The sequence below is a fragment of the Pteropus medius genome, unplaced genomic scaffold, assembly GCF_902729225.1.
Source record: "Pteropus medius unplaced genomic scaffold, Ma_sr-lr_union100, whole genome shotgun sequence".
Taxonomy (NCBI): Eukaryota; Metazoa; Chordata; class Mammalia; order Chiroptera; family Pteropodidae; genus Pteropus; species Pteropus medius.
The window spans coordinates 15,209,644-15,237,058 of record NW_024354499.1 but is presented as its reverse complement, the minus strand read 5'-3'; the positions used below and the strand labels follow the sequence as shown (position 1 = coordinate 15,237,058).

The 27,415-nt window shown below is 36.8% G+C and overlaps 2 protein-coding genes across 11 annotated transcripts in view; one reads left to right on the top strand and one right to left on the bottom strand.

Annotated features, from left to right (window-relative positions):
* Window positions 1-1,442: 1,442 nt before the first annotated feature.
* MRPL35 (mitochondrial ribosomal protein L35) lies at window positions 1,443-13,723 on the bottom strand. 2 transcript variants are annotated; one of them, XM_039852367.1, is made up of 6 exons: window positions 13,261-13,723; window positions 10,519-10,595; window positions 9,407-9,438; window positions 5,310-5,499; window positions 4,506-4,650; window positions 1,443-1,788 (listed from the first exon to the last, which is right to left on the bottom strand). In XM_039852367.1, the coding sequence occupies exons 1-6, from the start codon at window positions 13,327-13,329 to the stop codon at window positions 1,600-1,602; spliced, it is 702 nt and encodes a 233-aa protein (XP_039708301.1). In that variant the 5' UTR covers window positions 13,330-13,723; the 3' UTR covers window positions 1,443-1,599. The 2 variants fall into 2 exon arrangements, with proteins under 2 accessions (XP_039708301.1, XP_039708302.1); XM_039852368.1 differs by lacking the exons at window positions 9,407-9,438; window positions 13,261-13,723.
* Window positions 13,724-13,870: 147 nt separating this feature from the next.
* The window catches only part of IMMT (inner membrane mitochondrial protein), a 37,080-nt gene continuing 23,535 nt past the window's right edge, over window positions 13,871-27,415 (top strand). For 8 of the 9 annotated variants that reach the window (XM_039852360.1, XM_039852359.1, XM_039852355.1 and 5 more), the window contains exons 1-3: window positions 13,871-14,027; window positions 22,954-23,027; window positions 23,811-24,000. In XM_039852360.1, the coding sequence (XP_039708294.1) occupies window positions 13,983-14,027; window positions 22,954-23,027; window positions 23,811-24,000 (309 nt within the window). In that variant the 5' untranslated portion in view covers window positions 13,871-13,982. Of the gene's footprint in view, window positions 14,028-14,065; window positions 14,128-22,953; window positions 23,028-23,810; window positions 24,001-27,415 lie in introns of those variants that run through there. The other variant, XM_039852364.1, reaches the window with a different exon arrangement.

Genomic DNA, 27,415 nt, shown 5'->3' with positions numbered 1-27,415 from the left:
TCTATTTAATTTTTTTCCAACCAAAGTGCTGTTGTTTGAAAACGCTCCCAGATGATTGCTGATGAGAAAGCTGGGAACCACTGCACAGACTACATCTACTCAGTCAACTGAATTTTCCTCAGTGCTCTTACCTGACCCTCTTTTAAATGAACAACACTTAACTCTTACATCATTCCTAAAATGACTGAGGTGACTTTTGACCCTTTAGTTTCTAGGTGCATATTTGGAAAATTTCGGAAAAAGTTTATCCTTACAATTAAAAATATGAAAAGTCTCAAGTACATAAACTAACTTTAAAAAAATACAATATCTTTTGACTCTTGGGTAAAAAGTTTTTGTCTTCATTTGTATAGCCACTTGTTTCATGAACAAGCATACTGACAGGCTATTTGACAGGCTATTTCATTCACATTTACTCTTCTCTCTGTAAAAAAAAAATTCTGTTCCAATAAACTAAATTGAGAAATGCTATGAACACAAGGAACCCAGTATACTAGACATATGTTGCCACCCATGCTCACATCTAAGTGAAACTGCCCACAAAACTATTTTCTGCTCCACACAAACCCGCTACCACAACCAAATGGGCCAGGGTGGGCTCCTGCCCTAAGAACAGCCAATCCCTACACTGTTTGGTAACCTGAAATGAGACCTGGTGTTAAAAGATAAGCTGGCCAGTTAGTCTCTTGGCAATTGGAGAGAGGGGCTGAGGGTCATGATGTAGAAAATAACTTTAAAGGGTCAAGCGAGAGTTATTATGAGAAAGCAGAAACCAAGTCAGCAAAAGCTATGAATTAGACAATTTGGTGAGTAGAGAGAGAATGGAGTCAGCAACTTAAAAAGAACTGAGTCACATGAATGGCAGACCCTAAAACTCCTGCTGAGGCTCCTGAAGGTAAGGTGGGATCCAGGATCATCATACAATTTGTACTCTTCCTGAGGCCTAGGAGTTATTTCTGGGTGGGAGATGGAGGTGGTATGGTAGTTCCCGAGTTCCCAGGCATGTATCCTTAAAAAAGAAGTCAGAACGTGGTTCCATAGTGTAGCGGTTAGCATGTCTGCTTTACACACAGAAGGTCCTGGGTCTGCGCCCCAGTGGAGCCAAGGTCCATGGTCTACGGACGGCCATGCCACCCTCAACAAGCCTGATGTCTAATATCAGAAGCTAAGCAGGGTCGGGCCTGGTTAGTACTTGGATGGGAGACCACCTAGGAAGACCAGGTGCTGGAGGCATAAATAATAATAATAAATAAAAAAGAAGTCACACTACTTGAGCTAACTCGTTAGCTTTAGAGTCTTATTATGTGTCTGTCCTAACTTGGGATTCCTTTGAACTAAATAAGCCTAATTGGAAGAACTAGTTAAGCCACTACCATTTGTTTAAAGTAATCAATAATTTTAAACTTCTGTTTCCCTGAACAAATGTGCAAAGATTTAATTCATTAAATTTTTAAACTCTAATAAGTTTAATGTTGGTACTGTATGTTTCCATCAGGTTGGTACTACTTACATCACATTTTATACTTATTCATTTTTGCAAAGACATCATATACACAAAGATACATATTCAATAACTGGGAAATCGTTAACACTTCTGATCTATACTTTCAGGTTTGTTCGATCGTGATACTTTTGATAAGGATCATCAGCATACCAGTTTCGCCTCTTCCAGAAAGATGTTGTCATTTTATCTAAGAGTTTACTCTGGGTTTTATTGCAGAACACAAATTCCCTCAAGCGTCTTTTTCTTGCAGTTGTCTTTTTCCATAATTTTTTCTTATAACCAGCCTGTTAGATATTAAAAAGACATTTAAAACATTATAGAAACAACAGATAGCTTTACTATTCATGGTTTATAGGCCCAATGGGAACACAGACAAGACTTTCACAGGAGCTGGTATGTTCCTCAGAAAGATGTGATGATTCTCAGTGGGGGTTGGATGGGAAGGTATGTGTGGTTTGAACAAGAAATATTAAAAATTAAAATTTTGGAAAAGATTTAAATGAAAACCACAGAAAATAAAGCTAAATAAATCTTTGTGGCTGATTAAGTACAGGGTAATGGTATGTAATTATCATAATAGTTAACTTTATATGCATTACCTTACCATCTCCTTAACAATCTTCAATATACCATTTCACTTTACAGATTTATGAGAAACAACCATTGCTTCGAAAAGTTATGTAGCAGACTGAGGTCAGAGAACTAATAAGAGTTCTTAGCCATTACACTGCTTTTTTTCCTAATGTGAAGAATGATAAAGGGAGTACCAGCTAGGTTGATGACACTTATGTTCATTTAAGGGGGCTAAATATTTTAAGGGCCAAGAAACACAGTTCTCAAATATAGTACTTCATTTATTCTTTCCATATATTAGGGACTAATTTCTGTAGTAAATACTTTTCTAAAGAATAATGAATATAGTAAAACTATTATTAGGAGTGATTAAAAAATGAATGGTTAACCCGTGTGTTTAACCTTGGAACTGCCATATATATACCATCCATGCATTATTAATTTTGGAGAAATAATTTTTGAAGAAACAAAAAACTAGATTTAATAAAAAACCTGTAATCACAGCCTGTTTAAACAAGAAGAGATCTTAGATACCACCCAGGTTAATGCCTGACTAAAACCACATAGTAAGTTATGAGGTGGGACTAGAATCCATGCTGCTGGTAAGAGCCCTTGGGCCCTTCCAAGCCAAGAGCTCTTTAGGGCACCATACTAACTGAAGAAAACCATAGCTCTTCTCTGAGAAGGTGCCTTGGGTTTTTGACATGTCTTAGTATCTTCACTGTGACCAGCAAGTTCTATAGTAATCTCAGAAATAAAGAAAGATTACTTAGGAGTTTTGGTTTTAAAATACCAGAGGTTAGATTTTTACTACTCACTGGTTAAAATTTTAAATAGAGTCAAATCAAAATCCCCATATCTGTATAATAATTTTCTAGTTTGCAAGCCAAACTGGGTCCCTATGGCTCTCTGATTTACAGAAAGCTAATTTGCTGTCCTGCCCATCACCACCAGTATCCTTTGAAGATTATTTTGTAGAATACAAAATGGGAAATACTTGAAACATTTTAGACAATCTCTAGGTTCAGAAATGAATGGACGGGATAAACAATAAAAATCAGGGACACCTGGATTAAACTGTCCCACAGAAAATAATTTGTTTTTATACATTAGTGTCAGTTAACCCACAGATTTTTTGTTTTCCTCTTAAAGATTTTGATGAAGTAGGCCATTCTGCATATGGAATACTTTTGGGGGCCCTAGGTGGGGACTAGGTATTATATTTCGAGAATCTGATCAGGTCTTTTAACAACATGAGGATTTCAGGGCCCAATTAAAGGGACGTGGAAAGGAAGGCAAAGATAACCACCTATTTCATTTTATCTAGGGTCAGATGAAGACCTGGAAATAATTAGTATGATAACAAAGGAATGGAAATGTTTCCAATGGTCCAAAATTCCCCATATTCAGAACTAACAGCTCAACTACTTAGTCTAGCTACTTATGGATTACATGAGCTTCTACTGACTAGTGTAGGAAACCACCACAGTATTATCCTGATGGAGAAATGAACTGAGAGTTCTAATCAACCTATTCATTTACAAATTTAGGATCATTTATGAGATAGGGGATAATCCTTTCAACCTATCAAATAGTGAGACAGTCCTACCAATTATTTTATTTTTACAGGGAAACAAATCTTTAAAGAATCATTTGTTAATTTTCAAGTACTAAAAGGGAATTAGGATTTGAATAGTTATCAAAACTCAAAGGTGGTTTTGCAAAACTCTGGTCTTCTGCTGCTTTCTAATGATCAGTTACTCTGTTTCTATGAATGAGAATGAAAAAGCCCATAGTCATGCATCAGAAGAGCTGTGGGAAAGGACAGAGCAGTAATAATCTGTCAGAGTCCCCCTTAGTGGCTGTGGATCCTGGCTAGAGTAAGTATTAAAGTTCTGTCTGATATGGTCCCCAATCATATCAACAGAGAGAAAAACTTGAAAAAAAAAGTGTATGTGAGGTTAATGTTCTTACTGTAAATACTAAAACACCTGGAGAATCCAATTCAAGGCAGGCTGAAAAGCTCTTCAGGCCCCAAATCTGAGCCATGTGACTAAGTTCTTGCTGAAGTCTCCACTACTGTAATACTATAGGCCTAAACAGAGCCTCCCCACAGGTGAAGGGCTTTCACATTGGAAGTTTCACAGGGCTTCTGGTAATCATTAGATAAGCCAGGCATGTAAGAGACCTGAGAGGAACCTGTCCTACACTGAAGACTTTCACCATTGTAATATTTTATGAATGCCTAAACATGTTTTCTTCACGTGGATTCACTTATATGAAGAGATGCCTGCCAAGCCGTACTTAAGCACAGCACAGCACTGTAAGAGCTACTGCTAAAATGAGAAGAAGACATGTCAATGAATAAGCAGAATTCTGCTTCATTTTTATACTTCTTTTTAAATCAAGTAACAGTGTGAAGACTCACCTTCCTCCTTAGCCAAAGGCCAGAATGAAGTCGAAGAAACCTATAGATGACGGCTTTTACAGTCTTTCTCTTGCCTTTTCGTGAACTGAAGTACGTTACAGTTCTGACTGGCAGCTTCAGGACATTTGGAAGCAAGGGGGCCACTCTAAAATATATTTTAAAAATTTTAACTCAGCAATAAGTGATTAAAGGAGAAAATATTTTTCTATACTTAGAAATAAGTAAAGCAGCTCCACTGGAATACAGCTGACTGTTTAATATACATTAGCACTTCAAATGATCCATGACACTAAGCATAAATAGCAGCAGCTATCACCAACTTGCAAGCATGTCCTAATCTATGCCCCCAATCCCTATGACAGAATTCATCCTATTATATTTTAATTATCTGATTTTTTAATCCACTTGCCCACTATATTATAACTTAAAGACTTCAATTTGTTTATCTTTTTATCCTTTCTGCCAAGTATAGTACTGGGCACCCAGGTATGCTTAAATATTTGCTGACTAAATGAACATGCAGCCCAGCCTTGTAAGCTGAGTATCTTGTTTGCCCTCCACTTTGGCTGACAGCTTCTATTCAGAAAACCACATCTAGATCGGACATATGCTATTTGGTAGTCCCTGCTGCTAGAATGTAGGCACATGAATGCCAATCTTATTCTCCCTTCTCCCATTCCATCAGGCAGTCTATGTAATAAATCGCAGGCAGAAAAAGAGCATCATCTACTCCAATATGTCTCTGCAGGCATGAATATTTTAGTATTTTTGTCCAAGCATCATGTTTACTGAAATATACTCTACCTATTGAGGATTGTTGCAGTATGATCACATGTCAGGTTTCTGACAGATGTGGTAAGTCTGGGAGCAGAGGAAACAACTGAAGTCTGAATATGACTAAAATGTTGGGCGGACAGTGAAGAACTAAGACGGGCATTCTTGACACAGTTTCGATAGGCTGAAGACACCAAAATATTCAGGGGCCGTAAAATTCCTGTAAAGATAGAGAAGCATATGTGCTTAATATGATACTCCAAAATATGCACCTAGATATTTAAAATTAATGTATCAAAGTAACCAAGTGTTATACATTAGTAATGTATCCTGAGCATCAGACCCATGGAGCTTTTTATCAACTTTACTGAGGTATAACTTACATACCACAAAATTACCCATTTGTGTATGTACAAGTCAATGCTTTCTAGTAAATTTATAGTTATGCAACCATCACCACAATCCAGTCTGATGTATTCTAGTTCTATGTTCAACAGTACAGGACAAACTATATGTAACATTAATTTCCATCTGCCAGATCTTAGGCTCTGATGCAATATAACCCCCACCCATAGTGCAATGGCAAAGCAGAGACACCAAAGCTTGACAACTCCCTGGAGAGACCAAAGAGTGGCAAGAGGAGGATATATAAAGAAAACAGAAGAGGTACTTGAACTTTCCTCCAAAAAATGAATAGGCCATGAGAGGAGGTACACAGTCCAGAATAAAAAACATATGCAAAAACAAGAAGGCTGAAACAAATACATGTCTGGAATGGGACTGGACTTGCCACAGAAGCTGAGCACTGCTTGCCTGACTGGATCAAGAGATGCCTGGGGAGTAGGAGTAGGAAACAAGGGCCTAGATGTGTGGACTGAACGCAGTCCTCTTTATGTATCCCACACATTACTGCCAGACTAGAGTCCAGGTCTGCAAAGCAGAATCACTCAGAGCTCGGACTCCACTCATAGATTCTGAGTCTAGTATAAGATTCAAGAAGGTACACATTTAAAAAGTTCTACAAGATGATGGAAATGTCCTAAAAATGGATTGTGGTGATGGCTGCACAACTCACTAAACTTACTAAAAGTCATCAATTTGTACACATAAAACAGGTAATTTTATGGCATGTAAATTATACCTTAATAGATGATTTTTTAAAAAGCTCCATTAAGTCATCAGCTCAGCCAGGGCTTAGAACCACTGCCTTATTATCTACTGCACTGATTTCACATAACAAATGAGGGAGAGTGTGATGTAGAAATGAAGTGCTAGAGTTTGAGTCCAACTGCATTCATATTCTAGCTGTGTGACCATGGCAAGTTATTTAACCTCTCTGTGCCCCAGTCTCCTCAAATTTAAATGAAATTTATCATGGGGAGGTAATAAGAATTAAATGAGATAATATATGTAAAGTGTTAGGAAGAGTGCTTGGCACAGAGAAAACATTTAATGCATGCTAACAGCAGATAATAAAGAAAAGCCAAGGAATGCTTAGCAAAGTTCGTATGTTAACAGGAAAAAGGAAGACGGAACACTTAAAACCCTTATTTTGCTTTTGTGTTCTCTACCAAACATAACAATCTTCAAACTAAAAAGCTAGCATAAACATTGAGTTAGCTGAAATCAAGATTCAGGAAACTGGTCAGAGCCCTTACATCAGGCCCTGTAAGTCAAATTCTCTACTCGGTGCAGGCATTCAAACTCCAGGTACGAATAAATTATATCTCAAAGAACTAAAAACATTTGCAGATATGATTACAAGCCAGGAGGTAATCTTTGGAAGATTAAGTGAACTGAAAAGGAAGATTATAGACAAGAAAATATCCCAATTTTCACAGGCCATCAGAGCTTGATATATCTCAGTTAAAAACAAACTCTTAGAAATTCTTGGAAACCAAGCCTGAAGGAAGTGAGCAGACAGAGTCTAGAACATATAAATGTTCTAGGGGCTCATCTGTAGGAAAAAAATGTTACAATGGATAAACAGGAAGTACACAGAACAAAATATATTATCACTTGGGAATGTACACAGTCACTAGCCTGGGAATATCTAGACACAGTGTACCCTGACTTTAAGATGTCATGTGAAAAAGTTTCTTTATATCTTAAAGAAATTCCTAAATGTGGGCAGGATAATAGCACAGTTAGGTAAATTCCAAGCTGACCAGAAACTATCCCCAAATTAGTCTACTGTTCTGGTCAAAGTCTCTTCTTGGGTCACTGATTCCATTTTCTCCCAATTTTTATGAAGGTCCTGAAACTGCATAAAGTATGTTTATTAAATCTGCATAAAAAGTAAGCTGGGAACTATGCCTTAGACACATAGTTGTAAAAAGATAAACTATCTGGACTCAAAATGACCTCAGTAAAAGAGAAAATGGATCAAAATTAGAAGGTGAACTCTGGGATAAACACACTGAGGTTAGAAAAAAATGGCTACCTGTAACGACATGAAGGGTGAACTTGGCTTGAGAGTTCCTGGAAAAATGACTTGAGGGGCCTTATCCACCATACCCTCTGGTGGACCAACCATGTGATTTAGTTTGTAAAAAATGAAGAGTCAAACTCAGAGTGTGTTTAACAAAAGGGCAGCACATAAATCAAAGATAGTAATTAACGGCTCCTTCGGTCTTCTGCCCTGTTTCGGCATTCTAATACAGACCAGCTTTCTCTAAACACATTCTTATATGGAGAACACAGACGTTGTTACAAAGGAGGTGACACAAAACTAGGGTTTTAAAAGAATAAGAGGAGGCAGAAGAAACAGAAGCAGCACAGTACCCCTGCCCCCACCCCGCCCCCTAAAAAAGCATAGATGAAGGGGCAAAAACAGTGGAGTATGTTTGGGGAATTATAAATAGCCCTGTGCAGCAGGAAGCGAAGGAATGGGGTAATGGGCAGAGAGGTGGTCTTCTGGCTTTTTTGATCCTGTATCCTCTAGAAGAATTCTGAAAAATTATGTACTCTTTCACAAAATTTTACATATCTAAAAGTTTTAATAGTTTAAATTGTTAAAAAGGATATAATCTCCAGTATATTTAAAATACTGACATTTAAAATAAAGCTGTCGCATCACTCTTTTAAATGTTTTCAGTGGACTCATAGTTGATACCCACCTACATCTTCTAAAAAACACAAGGATAATAAATTCAAGTTGATGACAATAAGAACTTCTTATCATCAAACGATACTTTAACTAAAAAGGCAAGCCAAAGTGGGAGAGAATATTGGAAACATGCTTAAATGAGAAAGTTCGCATATCCAGACTATATAAAGAACTCTAAGACAAGTCAGTAGGAAAATGGGCAAAATGTTTAAGTGGGTACTTCATAAAAGAAATTTAAATGGCCAGTACACGGGTAAAGGTATTCAGGCTCATTACCAATCAAGAGAAATGCTATTTAAACTACAATGAGACACCACTAAATACACACCAGGTTGACAAAAATTTGTAAGTGTAACAACTGTTGGTGAGGAAATGAAGCATATGGTGCTGGGGTGACTTTAAATAAGCACATCACTTTGGCAGTGTCAGGCAATGCTGAATACATACATGCTCTCTGATTCTGCAATTCCACAGCTAGTTTCATATGTGTACACACACACACATGCACACACACACATACCCCTTAGAGAAATTCTAGCACTCAATGTCCCAGGACACAAGGTCAATCAGCTTTGTACCTAATCACCCCAAACTGGAAACACCTAAATGCCCAACAATAGTAAAATGAAGAATTGTAGGGTAGTCAGTCACATGAGACTATTACACAGCAGCAACGAGAATGCGCTACAGGTACATGCAAAATGAATGAATTTCACAAAGTAAAAGGATACAAGAGTAAGTACTGTGTGATTCCATTCATGTAAAAGACAAAACCAGATGAAACTAAACAATATATTAAGGATGCTAAAACTATTACAGAAAAAAAAAGACAAGGTAATAATACAAATGAGGATATTATTTACATTTGGCCAAAAATAGGGACCTTTGATTGAGGAGGCTCATAGGGGTGAAGAAGGCGCTCATTAGTGTTCTATGTCCTGACCTGGATGTATTAGTGTTCTATGTCCTGACCTGGATGTTAGTTATACAGATCTCTGCTTTACAGTTACAGGCATACCTTGGAGATATTGAGGGTTGGGTCCCAGATCACTGCAATAAAGCAAATTACATGAATTTTTTGGTTTATACTATACTTTAGTCTATTAAATGTGCAATAGCATTATGTCTAAAAAATACATATCTTAATTAAAAAATATTGTTAAAAAATACTAGCCATCATCTGAGCCTGTTTGAAAAATGGCACCAATAGGTTTGCTCCACACGATTACCACAAACCTTCAATTTGTAAAAAAGGCAGTATCTAAAAGCGCAATAGATGAGGTATGCCTGTATTTGTTAAGCCATTCATGTGTGTTACATTTTACATTGTTATATTTTACAATTTAAAAATACCCCATGTAAACAAGCTCTTCTGTAACAGGTGGGAAATTTACATAGTATCTTTTTTCTTTATTTCTGTTCTTCCACAGTTTTTTTCTAATTTACCTTTTGTGAAAGTAATCTACTGATAATTTTAAATGTGACTGACCTTTAACTTTTTGCAAAGTCCTTAAGCAACTAAATTAAGTTGCCTTCATTCATCTAAGCCAAGAAATACTTGACTGCCCTTCTGTAGCGGTCTGAGTGAACGAAACAAGCACATTCCCTGTATGTTGTGTGAATATCGCACATGCAAAACTATCATGTGCCGCACACTACTCAAACGGCTTTAGGCACTGGACCTCATTTAGTTATTATTCGCATTTTAGAAGTGTAGAATCTGAAGTTCAGAGAAATAACGTTTTCAAGGTCAAAGGTCCTGAGTAAGCTAGTCCTAGCCTCTGACTCTGAATTAGAAAGTGAGGGAGGCCTTTTCTGTCTCCCCTGCTCCCCTTCGCCCCTGTCCTTCTGGATTGCTTTCTAGGGAAGGCAGAATGGCTAGGAGCCAGTAAGGAAGCGGAAACTTCGAGCCACACTGGTCTGCGAGGGTCCGAGGGTTCAAGAGTCTCGGAGATAACCTGGGCGGCCAAATACAGGCAACCCCGGAGAAAATTCGGAATTCTGTGACCTGAAATAACGACATCCTCCGACCCCCTTTTTCTGTTAACCTCCACGCTAACTGCCCATTCCGTCCTACGCCAGTCCCTCCTTCCGCAAAAGCAAAAATCAAGCGCGTTGCTCTCCACTGACCTGATGCTGCCCTCACGGTACCAGCAAACGCCGCGGCCGCCATTTTGACATCTCGCTCTACGGCAGCCGCATTGGCTCTAAAAGGTTCAAGACAAAGGGGAATTAAGGAAAATAACTTGGGTAGAGTCAAGGAAGGGACAAAAATTAATAAAGGGGCGGTCAAATCAAACTTTATTGAATGTCTTGTATGTGCCAGGCTGTCCTTCACCTCTGTGAAACAAGTGCCTGGCATATCGTAGGCCTTCAATACATTTTTATTTCGAATTTGATTGAAAAATCTATTTAAAATATATGACATATTTTAAACACAATTTCTTTTTGCTCATTTTATTAAATTTATTTGAGAATAACTTATTACCCTTCCATAACTGGTACATGAATGGGAAGTAGCAATATTATTAAAAAATTTTTAAATTTAATGCCAACTATAATCAAATAAATGTAAACATCTTAAGGATATCTCACACACTTTTTCTAATCAGTAACATTGATTGTCATTTGGTAGAAGAGCATCTAAACCCTTCTTGAACAATTCTACGTTCCTTATTTTATTCCTGAGAATTAGTGATTGCATTTTTTTCTGTTGATTCAAACAGAAAAAATAAACCAATGAACATCTCTCCCATCCTTGTTGCCTAAGATATTCTATGCATATACAGTATATGAGACTATCTACTGGTTGAAATGGGTAAGGGTTAAATACTGGGAGTTCACATTTAATAAGGAGACAAATAACGAACATAAATACGAGGCAAGTAAATGATTAACAGGGGCAGTTCAAAGTTAAGGAGAGGAGACTTCTGATTGGGATGATGAGGGATGAGGAAACAGAAACAACATGGTACGTAAAGAATGGGGAGGATTTTAAAAAGGGCAAGGTCATTCTTGGCAGTAAGAACACCAGAGGATAGGGTGAGAAGGGAGGGAGCCAAGACATACACAGAATTTATTAAGAGCAGAACTTCTTTACCTGCTTAAAAATTGAGGACCCCAAAGAGCTTTTAATTATATGTATTATATTTATTAGTATTTACTATATTGGAAATTAAAATGGAAAAAATTAAAAATATTTATTGTATTAGTTTCCTATTGCTACTCTAACAAATTACTCAAACTTAGTGGCTTGAAACAATACAAACTTATCGTATAATTCTGTATGTAAGAGCCCCAAATAGGTTTAACAGATTAAAATCAAAACATCCAGGGCTGTGTTCCTTCTGGAGACTCTAGGAAGCATCTGTTTCTTTGCCTTTTTCAGTTTCTAGAGGCTGTCTGTCTTCTTTGACTTGTGGCCTCCTTCCATCTTCGAAACCAGTAATTGAATCACTCTGACATCTGCTTCCATTGTCATATCTCCTGACTGACCTTCTTGCCCCTCTCTTTCATTCATCAGGACCTTTGTGATTACATTGCACCCACACAGAAAATCCAGACTAGTATTCCTATCTCAAGATTCTTAACTTAATCACATCTGCAAATCATCTATTTGTCATTTAAGGTAATATATTCTCAGGTTTCAGAGATTAGGAGCATGTGGACATATCTGGGAATAATTATTGTCTATCACACTTATTTTAAAACAATTATAAACCCATTACACATTAACATAAATATTTTTATGAAAAACTATACAATATAAAAAAATTAGTGAGAAGTGTAGCATTGTTCAACCTTTTTGCAAATCTTTCAGGTCTAGTTTCATAGAAAACTGGATTCTGAAATTTGTTTATGCATACACTCTATTGCAGTGTCTGGAAAACTACAATTATGAGAAAATTAATGAAAACAGCAAATAATATCTTAATATTATGAAAGTAGTTTTGATTTTTTGGACCCCCCTAAAAGGGTCTGAGTCTCCCCAGGGATTCCAGATCCCACTTTGAGAATCACTGAGATGGTTATCCTTCCGTTTCTTTGGGTTATAGGGCATATAAGTGAGTGATAAGCTTGGACAGCTATTGTTGTTATCTCCCACCTAGAGTGGCCACTTTGAACATAGAAACATCCACACATGCTGGAAAAGTACTCTTGAGACATTTCATATAGGCTCTTTGAATTGGCAGTAGGAGTCACTGCAATTTTTGAACAGGGGAGTGATTTAAATTTCTGAGCTACTTTAAGAGAGTCCATTTTAAAGCTAACAAAAATTCATAAATTGAATGTGGAGGATGAGGATTAAGGACTTGGTTATATGAGATGTTAAGAAACTATAGAAAATTATTTTTGAGTTTGAGATCTTGAAGCTGGTGAAGTTGCTAATGACATTCAGGCCCAAGCTGTGGTTGTGTCATAATGACTGGAGCAGACTGAAATTGCTCATTGACATTGAGAGGTTTATGGCGACGGTGTTAGCTAAGTCACCACACTGGCATCACCCAGCATGACAACAGTGGGCAGGAATGGGAGACTGCACATCTATTAATAAAATTTTACTTAAAAACATGGAAGACTGCTCTGGAGGCTGTTAAGTGATGGTGATAAGAATGAATTGTAAATAATGTAAGTGAAGAGTGTAATGTGATTACTAAAATACGCTTAAAAGCATTTAACATATACTAACATTAAGTAATTACTTGATTTTAGATTGTTTTCAAATGGTATTAGTGTTATCTGTCTCTAGGGAGAACACCATACTGTAATATATTGCCTAGTTAAGACTTGAAAGTACTTTGCAAATACAAGATATATAAAAGTTATTTAGTTTCTATGATATTATACTGTGTTCAATATTTAATGTTATACCTTGATTAAAGACTCACTGGAATACTTTGAACAGCGCTTCTGCACTGACCTCCGTATATTCCGATCCATCCCACAGACTGCGGCCAAATTACCTTTCTAAAATAAAACCTTGAAGAAAACGGTGTGGTTTAATCTGAAAGGAGCAGAAGCTGTGATGTGCCATTTATTAGATACGTGAACGACACAGTATGCACGAATGACTCTCTAGTGTTCGCTCGCCTAGTCTTCGCCAATCAGGAAGACTCCTGAAGGACTGTCAAACGAAACAAACGCGCAAACCAAAACCAATTTGGCCAAATCAACTGCTTTCTACGAAATATCCGACAGCGGACATGCGGACATGCTTTCTTGCTTGAATTCTCCGAAGAGTTACGCCCATGCGTTTTCCGCGCGGATCGAACCCTAAGTTTTAGACGTCCTCCCACTCCTCCTGTTCACCTAGCAACCCCGCATTGGGGCTACCGACTAGAAGCCCAGCGCGACCCGGAAAAAGAAATAGCCCTTTCCGCCAGGGGAAGGGATTACCCTCTGCAAACTTCCAGGGCGGGGACGAGAAAGACGGCTGCGCGTGCGCAGTGGCGTTACTGCCTTTCTGTACGCCCGGCGCAGAGGCGGCAGAGGCGGCACGGACGGACGCACGCACCGACGCACGCACGCCCTCCTCGATTCGCGCCGCTGCGGCAGCTCCACTGTATACCAGCAGCGCTGTCCACCGGGTCGAGATGCTGCGAGCCTATCAGTTGTCGGGCATGACCTCAGCAGCCCAGGTGAGCGCGGGGTCGCCAGGAGAGAGCGCGTGGTGAAGCTGACTCCGAGACCAATGGAAAATGGGGGAGGCTTTCGCTCTGCCTAGGCCCCGGGACTGAGGTGTGTCTCAGGGCCGCCCTCATCGCGAGAGTCCCGGGCGGGCCCGTCAGGCTGTGAACTCAGGTGTTCGTCCCGCAGGGATGCCATGAGGGTTATTGCTGTAGCGGGATGGGGTGTGGAAAGGAGAGGGTGGCAGGGAGGCGGGCGTAGGACGGGAGGCACGGCTTCGGGGACGTATCATCCAATCAGCCTGGCGCTACCCTATTCAAGGACCAATCGTGGCACCTGGAGCCCGGGTTGCCGGTTGGGCGCGTGATTGGTTTCGCGCAGCCAGTGGTTGAAGGTCGAGGGGGAGAACTACAGTTCCCAGCAGGAAATGCAGAGCCTAGGCTTATATTTTTAATAAGCAGGTGCTTGGACTGTTAGAGTCCGCGATTTAGGGGTCAAGGTTATAATTATTCGGGAGGGACTTTACATAGCTGAGAACACCTCTGAGCTATTCTTAAACGAAAGATTGTAGTTTATGGAGTTCAAACTCTTAGTACTTGAGCAAGGACAGGAGTCATGACCTTGTGCTCGTTTCTGAGATTAGCCTGGCCATCTGTGTCTCCAAGGTATTGGGACAACTTTGGCAGTTGTCCAAGGAGCCTAGACACCCAGTAACTTTTCTTCATTATTATCGAAGTAACTTTCTAAAATTAAAATGTTTTGGCAAAACATTGTATTGCAAAACTGGTACTGTGACTCAAGCAGTAATTGAACAAAATGAATTAGAAATCATAAAAGCCAATTTTTTTTTCAAGTTTGTATATCTTCTCTTTTGTTGTTAGGAGAAATAGCCTCTTCCATAAGAAAATGGAATCTGAATCAGTTTTCTATTGCTACATAATAAATCCCATACAGTTAATAACTTAAAACAACATCTATTTATTATCTTAGAGTTTCTGGACACGAATGATCTGGTCTGTCTGCTCAGTGTCACACAAAGCAGCAATCAAGATGTTGGCTGTGCTGTGGTTCTCATTTGGAGCTCAGGGTTTTCTTCTGAGCTCATGCAGTTTGTTGGCAGAATTTAGTCCCTTGTAACGGTAGTACCTTGCCACAAGATCCTCAGAGGCAGTTCATAACATGATTCTTCGGTTGCTTGCAGGCTACCAGGAGCTTGTTTCTGACTTTAGAATCTCTCACCTCTGTTTCTGATCTCTAGACCCAGATTTAAAGGTTCCCACTGTTAGGCCAGGCCTACCTGGATAACCTCTCTTTTGATTAATTCTGAGTCAACAGGTTACATCTGCAAAATCTCCTTTGCCACACAACCCTAATCATTGGCTTAACAACAGGGGGTGAAGATCATGGGGGCCTTCTTAGAATCTGACTTACTGTAGTACCCAAGTGGGGCTAGAAAGGTAAAGAAAGTAGAACTAACTGCCATTCAGGATAGAACTGTTAAAGTTTGTCTTTGGAGTCCTTTCAATGTCACACTTTTCCTTATTCTGTCCTCAAGTTACATCAGGTTATCACTGATCTGTCCCCTTTGTCTACCCTAAAGTCCAAAACTACTTTTTTCTTTCTTACCTTTATCAAAATATTTTCCACTTGCTGGGTTCCCCATTAGGAAATTAGAAGAAAACAGATTAAGATTTCATATTAAAATATGAACCCTTTTCTAGCTTGTGACCAAGCTAGATTTCTTACCTTCCAAAAATTTCTATCTTACAAGATTTTTTTAAAATAAATTTTACACAATTCATTGGTTTATTCTTACTATCTTCTCAGTCATTCTGTAGCATTTTATACTGTTGCTCTGTGAAACTTTTTGTTCTTTTGGCTTTTCTCATGTAGTATCTTGGGGCCCATCTTACCCTTAATCGCTCCCCTGTTTTCCTTTGTTGAGTCTGCTTCCATGTACCTCTAAATATACCCCCAAGGTGTGTTCATTCCTTCTCTCTCTCTCTTTAAAGTAAGACTTTATTTTTTTAGAGGAGTTTTAAGTTCACAGCAAAATTGAGGGGAAAGTACAGAGATTTTCCATGTACCCCATGCCCCCACACATGCATAGCCTCCCCCATTATCAACATCCCCCACCAGAGTGGTACATTTGTTACAATTGATGAACCTACATTGGCATATCATAATCACCCAAACTCTATAGTTTACATTAGGGTTCACTTTTGGTGTTGTACATTCTGTGGGTTTGGACAAATGTGTGATGACGTTATTCATCATTATGGCATAATACAGAATAGTTTCACTGTCCTCTGTTTTCTACCTATTCATCACTACCCCACCCCTAGCTCTAACCTCTGGCAACCACTGATCTTTTTACTGATTCCATAGTTTTGCCTTTTCTAGAATGTTGTTTAGATGGATTATACAATATGTAGACTTTTCAGATTGGCTTATTTCACTTAGTGATGTGCATTTAAGGTTTTTCCATATGTTTTCATGGCTTGACAGATCATTTCTTTTTAGCGCTAAATAACATTTCATTGTCTGGATTTGCCACAGTTTATGTTCATCCATTCACCTACCAAAGGACGTGGTTGCTTCCATGTTTTGACAATTATAAATAAAGCTGCTCTAACCACTCTGTCCTTTTTTGCATCACTCTGAAATTACCTTTACCCTACTTTGTTTTACCTTGCAGCTCTTTCCCCTATCTGGAGATCTTGGGGGCTTTCTTAGAATCCAGCCTATGGTAGTACCCAAGTGGGGCTAGAAGGATGAAGAAAGTAGAGCTGTTCATAGCACTACTTGAATGTTCATAGCACTATCACAACAGGCAGAAGATAGAGACAACTGATGTCTGGATAAACAAAATATGGTACAGCCATATGATAAAATAGTACATTCAGCCTAAAAAGAAATTAAGTACATACTACATACATGATACATCTTACAATATGGGTAAACATTGAAAACTATGCCAAGTGAAAGAAGCCAGCCACAAAAGGCCACATATTGTATGATTCCATTTGTATAAAATATTCAAAATAGTCAAATCTATAGAGCCAGAAAGCAGATAGTGGTTGCCAGGGGCTAGAGAGAGGGGAAATTAGAGACATTTTAGTTGGTACAGGAATTTCTTTTTGGAGCAATGAAAATGTTCTAGGATTAGATAATGGTGGTGGTTTTTATACAGCAATGTGAATGTACTGAATGCTACTGAATTGTATACTTTAAAACAGTGAATTTTGTAAGTGAATTTTACCACATGCAGAAAAAGAAAAACTTGCTACTAGGTATGTGCAGATGGCCTGAGGTATAGAGACAGATCTATATATGTATGTGTGTGCATATAAATTAAAATAATATAAAATGATATATAGTATGTATTATAAATTTCAAGTGGCATCCATTGGCCAAAGATAGGATGATTTTAAATTTTCAAAAAAGATAATTATAACTGGTTAAAATTCATTATAGGCTTAAATTCATGAGTTCATAAAGATAGTGTTCTGGTTAGCTGTAGCTACATAAACCACCTCGAGTGTTGTGTAAAATAATATTTATTATCTCAGTTCTGGGGGTTGCCTGGGCTCAGCTGGGCTCAGTGTCTCTCATGAAGTTTTAATCAGACAATGACTAGGAATAGTCATCTCAAAGGCTTCCTCACTCTCATGTCTAGCAGTTGATACTGGCTGTAACTGACACCTCAGCTGAAATGTTGGCTAGAACATCTATATGTGACATCTTTATGTGTTTTGGCTTTCTCACAGTTTGGCGGCTTTGTTCCAAGAGCAAGTGTGATGAGAGACAGCCGGGCAAAAGCTGTTATCCCCCTTTATGTTCTAGTCTCAGAAGTCACAGAGCATTACTTTCATTACCCTATATTAGTAAATTAGTAACCAAGTCTTGCCCTTGTTCAAGGAAAGGGTAGATTCACTTGGGAGGAGTGGCACAATTCTGGAAGAGCATGTGGAAATAGTGTTGCAGTCAGTTTTAGACAATACAGTGTGCCTTCTAGCCATAACTCACAACCCTCCTCAAAACCCTCCAAAATCTCACCCCATCACAGAATCAGGCTTAGACTAAAGGACCACGATCTTATCTAAATCAGATTCCTCTGCAAATAAGACATTTTGGATGTGGTCCTTAGGGGACAGCTCTCTGAGTATTTTTCCTTTCAATCTAAAGAACTGTGCTCCCCATATATCCAGCATACAATGTAGTGTGACAGGCACTCTAGACATTCCCATTCAGAAAGGCAGAAAACAATAGGCACACAGCAGTCACTGTTCCATAACATGTAAAATCTAGCCGGGCACATGTTGCTATTCCTTAACTAGGACTTAGTCTTACTGCTTCTTCGTAGCTCTTGGTTCTATTCTCTGGGCTTCTAGTTTCTCCCCATTGAATTATCCTTACCCAGAATATGTAACCTGTTAGTAGCTGAGTCATTTTCTCATCCATCTGTAGAATTTCAAGAGTCTAAAAGCCACCTTTTGTTTGTACCTTTCCCTTTTAAATCCAAGCTGGCATATTTTTCATCAGTACAGTTCTTAACAACTTTGTGTTTTTTGTGGGTCTAATTGGGCTTTTCTCCATTGGACAAAAGCCACGGCCACAAATCTTACCAAGATCAACCCTCTTTCATTTTGGGTTCCCTGTGAGGCTGCTGTGAAGTGAAACCTTTAAGATTCTCAGTAGTCCTGTTTAACAGAAAGATATAGGAATCATACCCTATGATCCTTAGTGAGCCTTTTCTCTCTGTAACAGGTTCTGTGAGGAGCACCTCCTTAGATCTTTTGAGGTCTTAAAGAATCTTTGCCTACTGGAGTTAGCTGAGAACGAGAAACACTTTTATTTTTGAACCTACCAAGTCCAGGCTCCTATATATTTTCCTTTAAATTTTGCCTGAAAGCTAAACAGTTTTATTGGTTTATTTGTTTTAAAGCTCACTTCTATCCTTATCATATTCTGCTAAAAGAAAGCAGTTAGCACTTTTGAACATTCTGCCTGGAACTTTCTTTTACTTAAATCCATCAGTTCATTAAGTATATCTATAGCTATATCTAATTTTCTGTGTTTTACCATAGGTGACAGTTTTGATAAACTTCTGCCACTACATAACAAGAGTCCCTTTTCTCACAGGTTCCAGAAACATTTTTCTCACTTAAGCCCTCACCAACAGCCTTCATGAAGGCCATTAGGCTTCTGCTAACACTTTCTTCAAGGCCCTTACAACTTTCACCCTACACCATCCGGTCCCAAAGTCATTACCACATACATGCTTTATGTTTTGTTGCAGCAACCCACTTCCAGGTACAAGCAACTGCTTGATTATAGCTGTATAACAAACAGATCACCCCAAATTTAGTGGTATTAAATAACAGCATTATTATGTATTGTTTTACAATAAGTAACATTATTATATAGATAAAAATTATACTTACATATAAGTAATATAAATAAAACATTTATTATATAAATAACAAATACTATATTTTATCTCTAAGAGTTTCTGGGCTGTGTTAGGTCTCATGAGATTGTGAGGTTCGAGAAAAGTATGTGGGATGGGAAATATAACAATTTTTGGAAAATACAATCTGTCACAGTTAATAAATGAAAACCCAAAAAATCCAAAATTGGTATTATCAGAAGATTACTGCATAAAAGGATAAAAAGAATCAAGCATTTGTCTTGCCTTTCCATATGAACTGAACTATTGGATAACCAAATTATAGATGAGGAGAAACATCTCTTTATAAAGTATGTCAAATAATAATAAATTAATGGATCTAATAAATTAATTCTAATAAATTAATGAATCTAGACATCATACATCAGTACAGTTGAAAACATCCCAAAAAGAGAGATAACCAGACATTGTGTGCCTCCTGATGAAAGAACACAACACCACCTAAAGTTCTGACAAAGAGAGTAAACCTGAGTCAGAGCAAGTGTCTGGATCCAACTCTAGTTTACAGGAAATATAGAGAACAGGAACATGTTAAATTGCACCTTGAACAAAATCTAGTCTGGAAAATTCTACAGGTTAAACAACCCAGTTTCTTCAAATTAATTATTGGAGGGAAAACCTATAGATTAAAAGAGACTTAGAGGACATCAATTTTTTTTAAATAGGCAAAACTAAACTATAATGTCCAAGGACTCATACTTGGGTGATAAAACTTAAATTTTCTGACTTTTAAAGCTCTATTTAGGATATTAAATGCTAAATAGAATATGAGGGTAGACTAATGAATACAATACTTAATTTTTTTAAAAACTCAAGAGCTACCAAATCAGGTAAAAATCCTATTTGAGTCAATCATTTCTGCTTTTTTCTTAAGTATGAAACTATTGCTATAATTTTTGGTTATAAAAGATAAATTTTTTCACATTTTATCCTCTCAACTCAGGGTACATATTATAATATGTTATTTAATCAAAAGCATTTTGATGGCTCAGTTTTCAAAAAAAAAATATTCATAAAATTCTGAAAAAGAATAATACTAAAAGAGTACTAATTTAGCCCTACCATATTAAAAACTATTTCTAATATTCAGTAGTAATAACATTGTGGTATTAGTGTATGAATAGGTACATAGGTGGAACAAAATAGAATCTTGAATACATCAAAGAATTAGTGTATTTTAAAGGTGGCATTGCAAATCAGGAAAAAAATGGATTATTCAGTCTATGATTTAGGGACAACTGAACAGGCATCTGGAAAAATATATAATTGAATCCATACCTTATAATTTACACTAGGTTCAAAGATTTAAATATATATACACACGTGTGTGTGTATGTGTGTATGTGTATAATGAAACTGTGAGAGTAGAAGAAACCATGGAAGAATTATTTTATAATCTGAGGTTGGCTTTCTAAAAAGATGAGAAAACCCAGAAGGCATAAAAGAAAAGACTTGACAGTTTTGACTATGTAATATTTTGCATGGCATAAGCTACCATAAACAAAGATAAAAAGCAGATCATAAACTGGATAAACACATTTGCAATTAGTAGATACATGGCTAATTTCTCTTTGTTTATAAAGAGCACTTAGAGAAAAGAACATGAAAAAGATAGATCTTATTTAACCCTTATCCTGATTGGAAAAAAAAATGCAGTTCGCTTGTTAATTTAACATCATGTGTAGACATGCTGCATTTTCCAGGATTTGACATTTTCAGCGATCAAGAATTACTCTATTTTGTAAATGGAAATACCATCATAAAAAAAGAATGCTATAAATAGAATGATGTCATCTGTTTCCAAAGACTATCGATATACAAGAGCGATGCAAAAATAATAAAAACGAGATTTGTGGCAAACTTTGGGGGTAAGGTTAGGATTGTAATCCGCAGCATCTTGGTAAACACGGTGGCTGGGCAGATAACACCAAAAGTGTTGGAAAGGCTGTGGGAAAACATATTCTCATATTACAAGAGGACAGTTTGGCTAATTTGTCAACATTTATCAACACTGCAAATTGTACTTTAATAATTGATCTAAAATGATACATTTGCAAATTGTATTTTAATAATTGATCTAAAATGATACGAACTTATTGTAACAAAATTTAAGACAGAACCCCAATATCCATCAAAAGGGGACTGGCTAAATATATTAAGAAACATACAAAAGAATACGGAATCTCTGTAATATCCACTAGGAAGATTTTTATGTACTGATATAGAATGACCTCAAATATATAATATTGAACGAACTTTAGTACAGAACTGAGTGTATATTAAGGTATCATTTGTGTAAAGAGGGTGTGTCAGGAATTCTCTGTCACAAAATACCTCTGGATATACAAGAAACTGATGGCACTGGTGCCTGTGGAGAGGAGATCTGAGTGGCTGGAGGTCAGAGTATGAGAGAGTTCACCCTACACAACCAAACTTTTTTAATTTTGATTTAAAATGTTATAGTTTAATTTCACTTATAACTGGAAAATATAAAGTTATATCAAATATATTTCAAAGGGAGGAAAGAGGGTAAAGATAAAGTAGAAGATAGATAAAGAAACAGGTTAAAAGTAAATTTTGATGTGAATAAGGTCAGAGTATGAGAGAGTTCACCCTACACAACCAGTTTAATTTCACTTAAAACTTCGTGTGACCTGCTTTACAGAATAGTATGAAAACACCCTTTTCTGTTAAATGCAGTTCAAAAATGTTGAGAATTCTACACTTTAGGTAATAATTGAAATACTTTAAAAATGTCAGTTATAGATGCTTTACATATTATAAAACATCTAGTTAATTATTTTGTGGGTTTTTTTCCCAAATAATATGTTAATTTGATGTTTACCTTTAGGCTTTGGCAAATATAGCAAAAATTACAACTAATTCTAGAGTAATTTCTTGTGCCCTCTGATCATGTGCTATATTTTCTTCAAACTTAAGATACTTCTAAAAGGAAGTTTGTTTTTCTGATATTCCTAGGGTGTAATTTCATCAAGGAACCTAGAAAAAGCATTTTTCCCCCTTGACTTGTTGCAGTTTGATTTTCTACTTAGTATAAAGAAAGATTTTACTTCTGGATGCAATAAATTTGAAATTTCAGAGTTTACAAAGTACTAAGAGGTTTTTATACTATTTTATTTTTTTCTTGCTAATCAACAAAACATGGCAAATCCAGTTTAGCCAAGAAATAATTAGCATACCTAACAGTTAAACATGCTTATTGATCATAGTCTGATAATCTTTTTTTTAATCTTAAAAGCAATTTTATATGAGCCTTGGGGATCCAGGAGGCATCACTGTTTTTAAGGATCTACAAATATATTTCATGGTTAGTTGATTTCTGAAAGTAAATAATTTTTTATTTAATGAAGACATTTGTAATAAAAGTATTGCTTCTGAGTTTCCAACATAAAAACATTCACAGATTTAACTATTGGTTTTGATGTTTTCTCTTTCCTTTCTAGAGTTGTCTCTGTGGGAAATTTGTCCTCCGTCCATTACGACCATGCCGTAGATACTCTACTTCAGGCAGTTCTGGGTATGTAGTACGTCTCCCTGTAAACAAGCTTTTAACTGTGCTAAGGGGAAGAGGGGGCGTGGGGTGGGGAAGGGAGGGAGAGAAGGGGAGAGAGAGGGAAAGGGAGGGAGAAAAAGAGAGAGAGAGAGAGTTTTCCTTGACTATGGGAATAGCTGCTTAAAACCTTTTTTGTTAAGGGATACGAACCCTGGAGCTTTACTAAAATATCTTTGCAGCATTATTTATTTGTAGGTGAAAATTTCTTAACAATGCTCTTCTTGTTTCTTTGGTAATTGGATGGTGTTCAAGGTAGACCCCACTTCCTCATGTGCTATCTTCCATTCTATGGCAAATAGATTTATATTCAGAACTCAACACATTGTAACTTAAAAAGTATTTGTTATTTTTGTTTGATATTTGTATTATGTTATTTTTCTAAAGAGTTTATTATATTTACAGAAATGTTTAAGGGAAGGGGAGCTTTGAAAGTTAGTGGTGTTTCTTCTTTCGGTTCAGGGGAAATCTCATAATTGTGAACATCTTGAATTTTAAGTATTAAAGGGTAGATTGCTTAATTCTTCCTATCCTTGCTATTACTGTATTTAAATTTTTTTTAGTTATCCATAAATAAATGTGATTTTCTATTGTGGACATGTTTAAAACAAATTAGGGAAAGATGATGTGCAGCTGTGGTGATAAACTTGGCTGCTGTGATCTGAATCAGAAGAAGTAGAGGCTCGAGGCTTTTGAGTAGGTTTCGGAGAGCCGGGAAATATAAATGGGTTTCCTGTTTCTTTCATTTAGATTGTCTCCTGGCAAAATTGCTGGAGCTGGTCTTCTGTTTGTTGGTGGAGGTGTTGGTGGCACGATCCTGTATGCCAAATGGGATTCCCATTTCCGGGAAAGTGTAGAGAAAACCATACCTTACTCAGACAAACTCTTTGAAATGGTTCTTGGTTCACCACCTTACAATGTTCCATTGACAAAGAAGCCGGTAAGAGTTTTAAACATTATTTCAGTTTATCCTATGGAATACTTTTAAAAAGCAGGGTTTCATCTTGAAACTATCTTTTTTGGGGGGGGTGTGAATATCAAAACATTTTATTGAGGGCCTTTGGGGGTGGGTTGAAGAGTCGGGAGGACAGTGAGATCCAATGTCTTCGGCCTGGCTGGGACCTTTCCAGTTTCACAGCCACTGAAAAGTCATCTTGAAAATACCTTGCATGTATAATTCAGTAGAGCTTGCTAGATATGGTTGTCAGTTTTCTTTAATATTAGTCTATAGAGTTGGATTTTTATCCTTTAGGAGTCCCATAAGTGCTCTCACTTAGTACATACCACATAGAAAATAATTGTGTGGCACATGAGGGTAAATGGAAGAGGCAGCTCAGGCAGAGGTAACTCTAGCTGCCATGTAGACTGAGAGGGTCTCTGTCAGCATACACCGTCGCAGTTATTAAGCTCTGACTTATAACACTAAAATGTAGAATGGTCATGACACAGAACCCAAATATTTTTATCCTAGACTGCAAAACAGAGTCTCAGAATTTTCAGCTACATACTGACTGGTTCTTCAGTGCTAATTGGTATTCCTTGGACTTTGTGCATATTCTTCAATTTCACCCCTCCTTTTCCCCATCAGGCTTAAAAATTAAAAAAAAATCTTAAATATATCTTTATTTAACAACTTAAAAAAAATTTACAGAAGAGAGCATGGATTTTTGCTGATTTGGTTAGCATAGGGTATTTTTTATGTGTTGTGAAGCTGGACATGGCTTATCAGTTCATCCTTAGAAACTGGGTGGATTTCTGTTCTCTAGATCTAGAGACCAATCCTGTAATAAAGTTAATATTTAGAAAAGCAAGTGTCCTCTGACAACTCTCATCCCCAAACATGCTTTTAAAAATATTCTTAGTCTTCTATATTATTTATTCTTCCACATGAACTTTAAAATGTCTGCTGGCTGAGGGAGACAGTTTGCAGCTTCAGCAGTCAAGGAGCAGAATCCTTAGGATTCATTCTAAAATCCTAGGTCTATTTTAAGCTGCAAGACCCAGAGGAATAGCTGGAAGCAATTCTAGGAGCATGAAATCAAGCTTAACACTTCTGCACAGTGTTCTTTTTGCTTGAGATGGTTTCAGGTGTTTTTTGTAGATGACTCGTTTATCTCAATAGCCTCAGCCTCATCTTATTCCATTTTATCTACTCTGCTGAACGCTTCCTCTTGGATAACTTGGCAGATCCATACTGTATTCTCTCAAAGCTTACACTCTTCTTAATTTGCTTTTTCTTGTATTAGAAATAGTACCATGCTGTCAGTAACTAGGTTAGAATTCTTGGATTCATCTTCACCCTCAGAACTCTCCTCCTATTATAACCTAGCTATCCTCATATCAATACCAGAAAACTTATAAAATAAATATTATGTTTTCATGATACTTTCATGATATTACTTATCAGGAACTTTTATACATTTCCTGTTGTTTAAAAGACAAGGCCACAAAATGTAAAAACTAGAGAGACTTTAGAGATTATCTCATGTTCTGAATAAGGAGAGTAAAGCCAGGAGTGGTTAACTGCCGAGGAGCTGGCCATTGGTTCCTTATTTCTGTAGTTTGTGGTCTTTACTGGTTCTCAGATTGACATGTGATACCCTTGGCAGTCTGTCTTTAATAGTCCTGCACACAAATCCTTAGCTTTATGCCAGTTTACCTTAAACATGTGCCTTGTGCTTTCCATTCATCTATTTATTCAACAAATGTCCATCAAATAATTATTACACCAGGCACTGTTCCAAGGGCCTCATTTAAAGCAGAGAACTAAATAAAAATCCCTTCTACTTGCACAACTTTTCCCATGATGGTCTACCCAGAATTACTTAACTTTCTTTTGCCTGCAAATGTTCTCTTCAAATTCTGCATCCTTCACTATAGACCAAAGTGAATTTTCTCACCTCTGAATTATAAAAGCAGTTAGTGTTTTTATTTTAAAATTTTTACCATTTATTCAGCATTCTGTACTATTATGTATTGTTATTAAACTCATTGCTTTTAGAAACTATGCATTTTATTTCATGGTAACCCTTTTGGTGCCAACATGGTTATTTATGCATAGATAGTAAATATTGAGAGAAGATAAACTTAAAATCTTTTTAATAGATATGGAATGAGACCAGCCTAAATGGAAACGAAACAACTGTAATGTTCCTGGATGGGACTTAATATGTTAAAAAATGTTATTTCTTTCAGATATATTTATTTCTCTCAATTTCTCCAAAATTTGTATGTATTTGGGAGAAACAATAGATACATATACATTCATACACACATATACATCTAATAAGATTTTTCTAGAGGTCGAAGAATTAGACAAAGTTTATACGGAAAAATAAATAATATAGCCAAAACAGTTTGAAAAAGAGTTAGAGTAGGGAGGGGGTCAGATGATACTTGCTTTTCAAGATAATGACTGTGTTATAATCCTACTTTAATAAAACAGTAAAGTTTTATTGTATTTCAATAAAGATGAAAGATATATATATATAAATATAAATATATGTATATTTATATTTATATATATATTTTTCATCTTTAAATATATATATATATATAAATAAAAGGGAAAAATAAAGTTTTGACACAGGATTAAAAATTAGAGAATAGAACTGGAAATAGATGATACACAAACCGTTTATTGTGAGAATGTGAGTTGCTAGAACCTTATGTGAAAGTGATCTGTTACTATCTGTTAAAAATATACAAGCCCTTTGACCCAGCAATTTCTCTTCTGGTAAACTCTTACAGATACCATACTACAATGCTTTTTCAGTTATATAGATAAGGATGTTTAACAAAACAAAACAGGAAACAACTTGAATGACCAAAAATAGAGGAGTAATTGACCATATCCTAACGTCTACATTAGCATATGCAATTAATTTAGGCTATTATGCAACTAAAAAGAATTTCTTGACCTGGAAGAGAATGTCTATAATATATTGTTAAATGGAAAAAAAAAAGTTACATTGTAATTTGTATAATATAACCCTATTTTAGTTCGTTTAAAGAACTGCAAAATTGTATTTGTGTGTATTGCGGAGCTTATGCTTGGGAGGGAACGGTTGAGTTCAGGCTCTTAGCATTGGTTCCTGAGAGTGCTGGAAGGGAAAAGAGCAATGAAGAGGCAAATTAAAACCACTGATATATCTTGATGTTATTTTACTTGTTAATAATGAGCATGTATTTCATTATTTTAAAAAATTAATTAAAAAATGCATATATGTTTAATTTCTGGTAGTGACAAAGTTCTATTTTGAAACAGACTATTTCTGTTTCATCTGGCAGTCGTGTTAATGAACAGTGCCGTAAACTTAGGCTGGTGGTGATTGAGAAAGAGAAAAAGCAGGTTT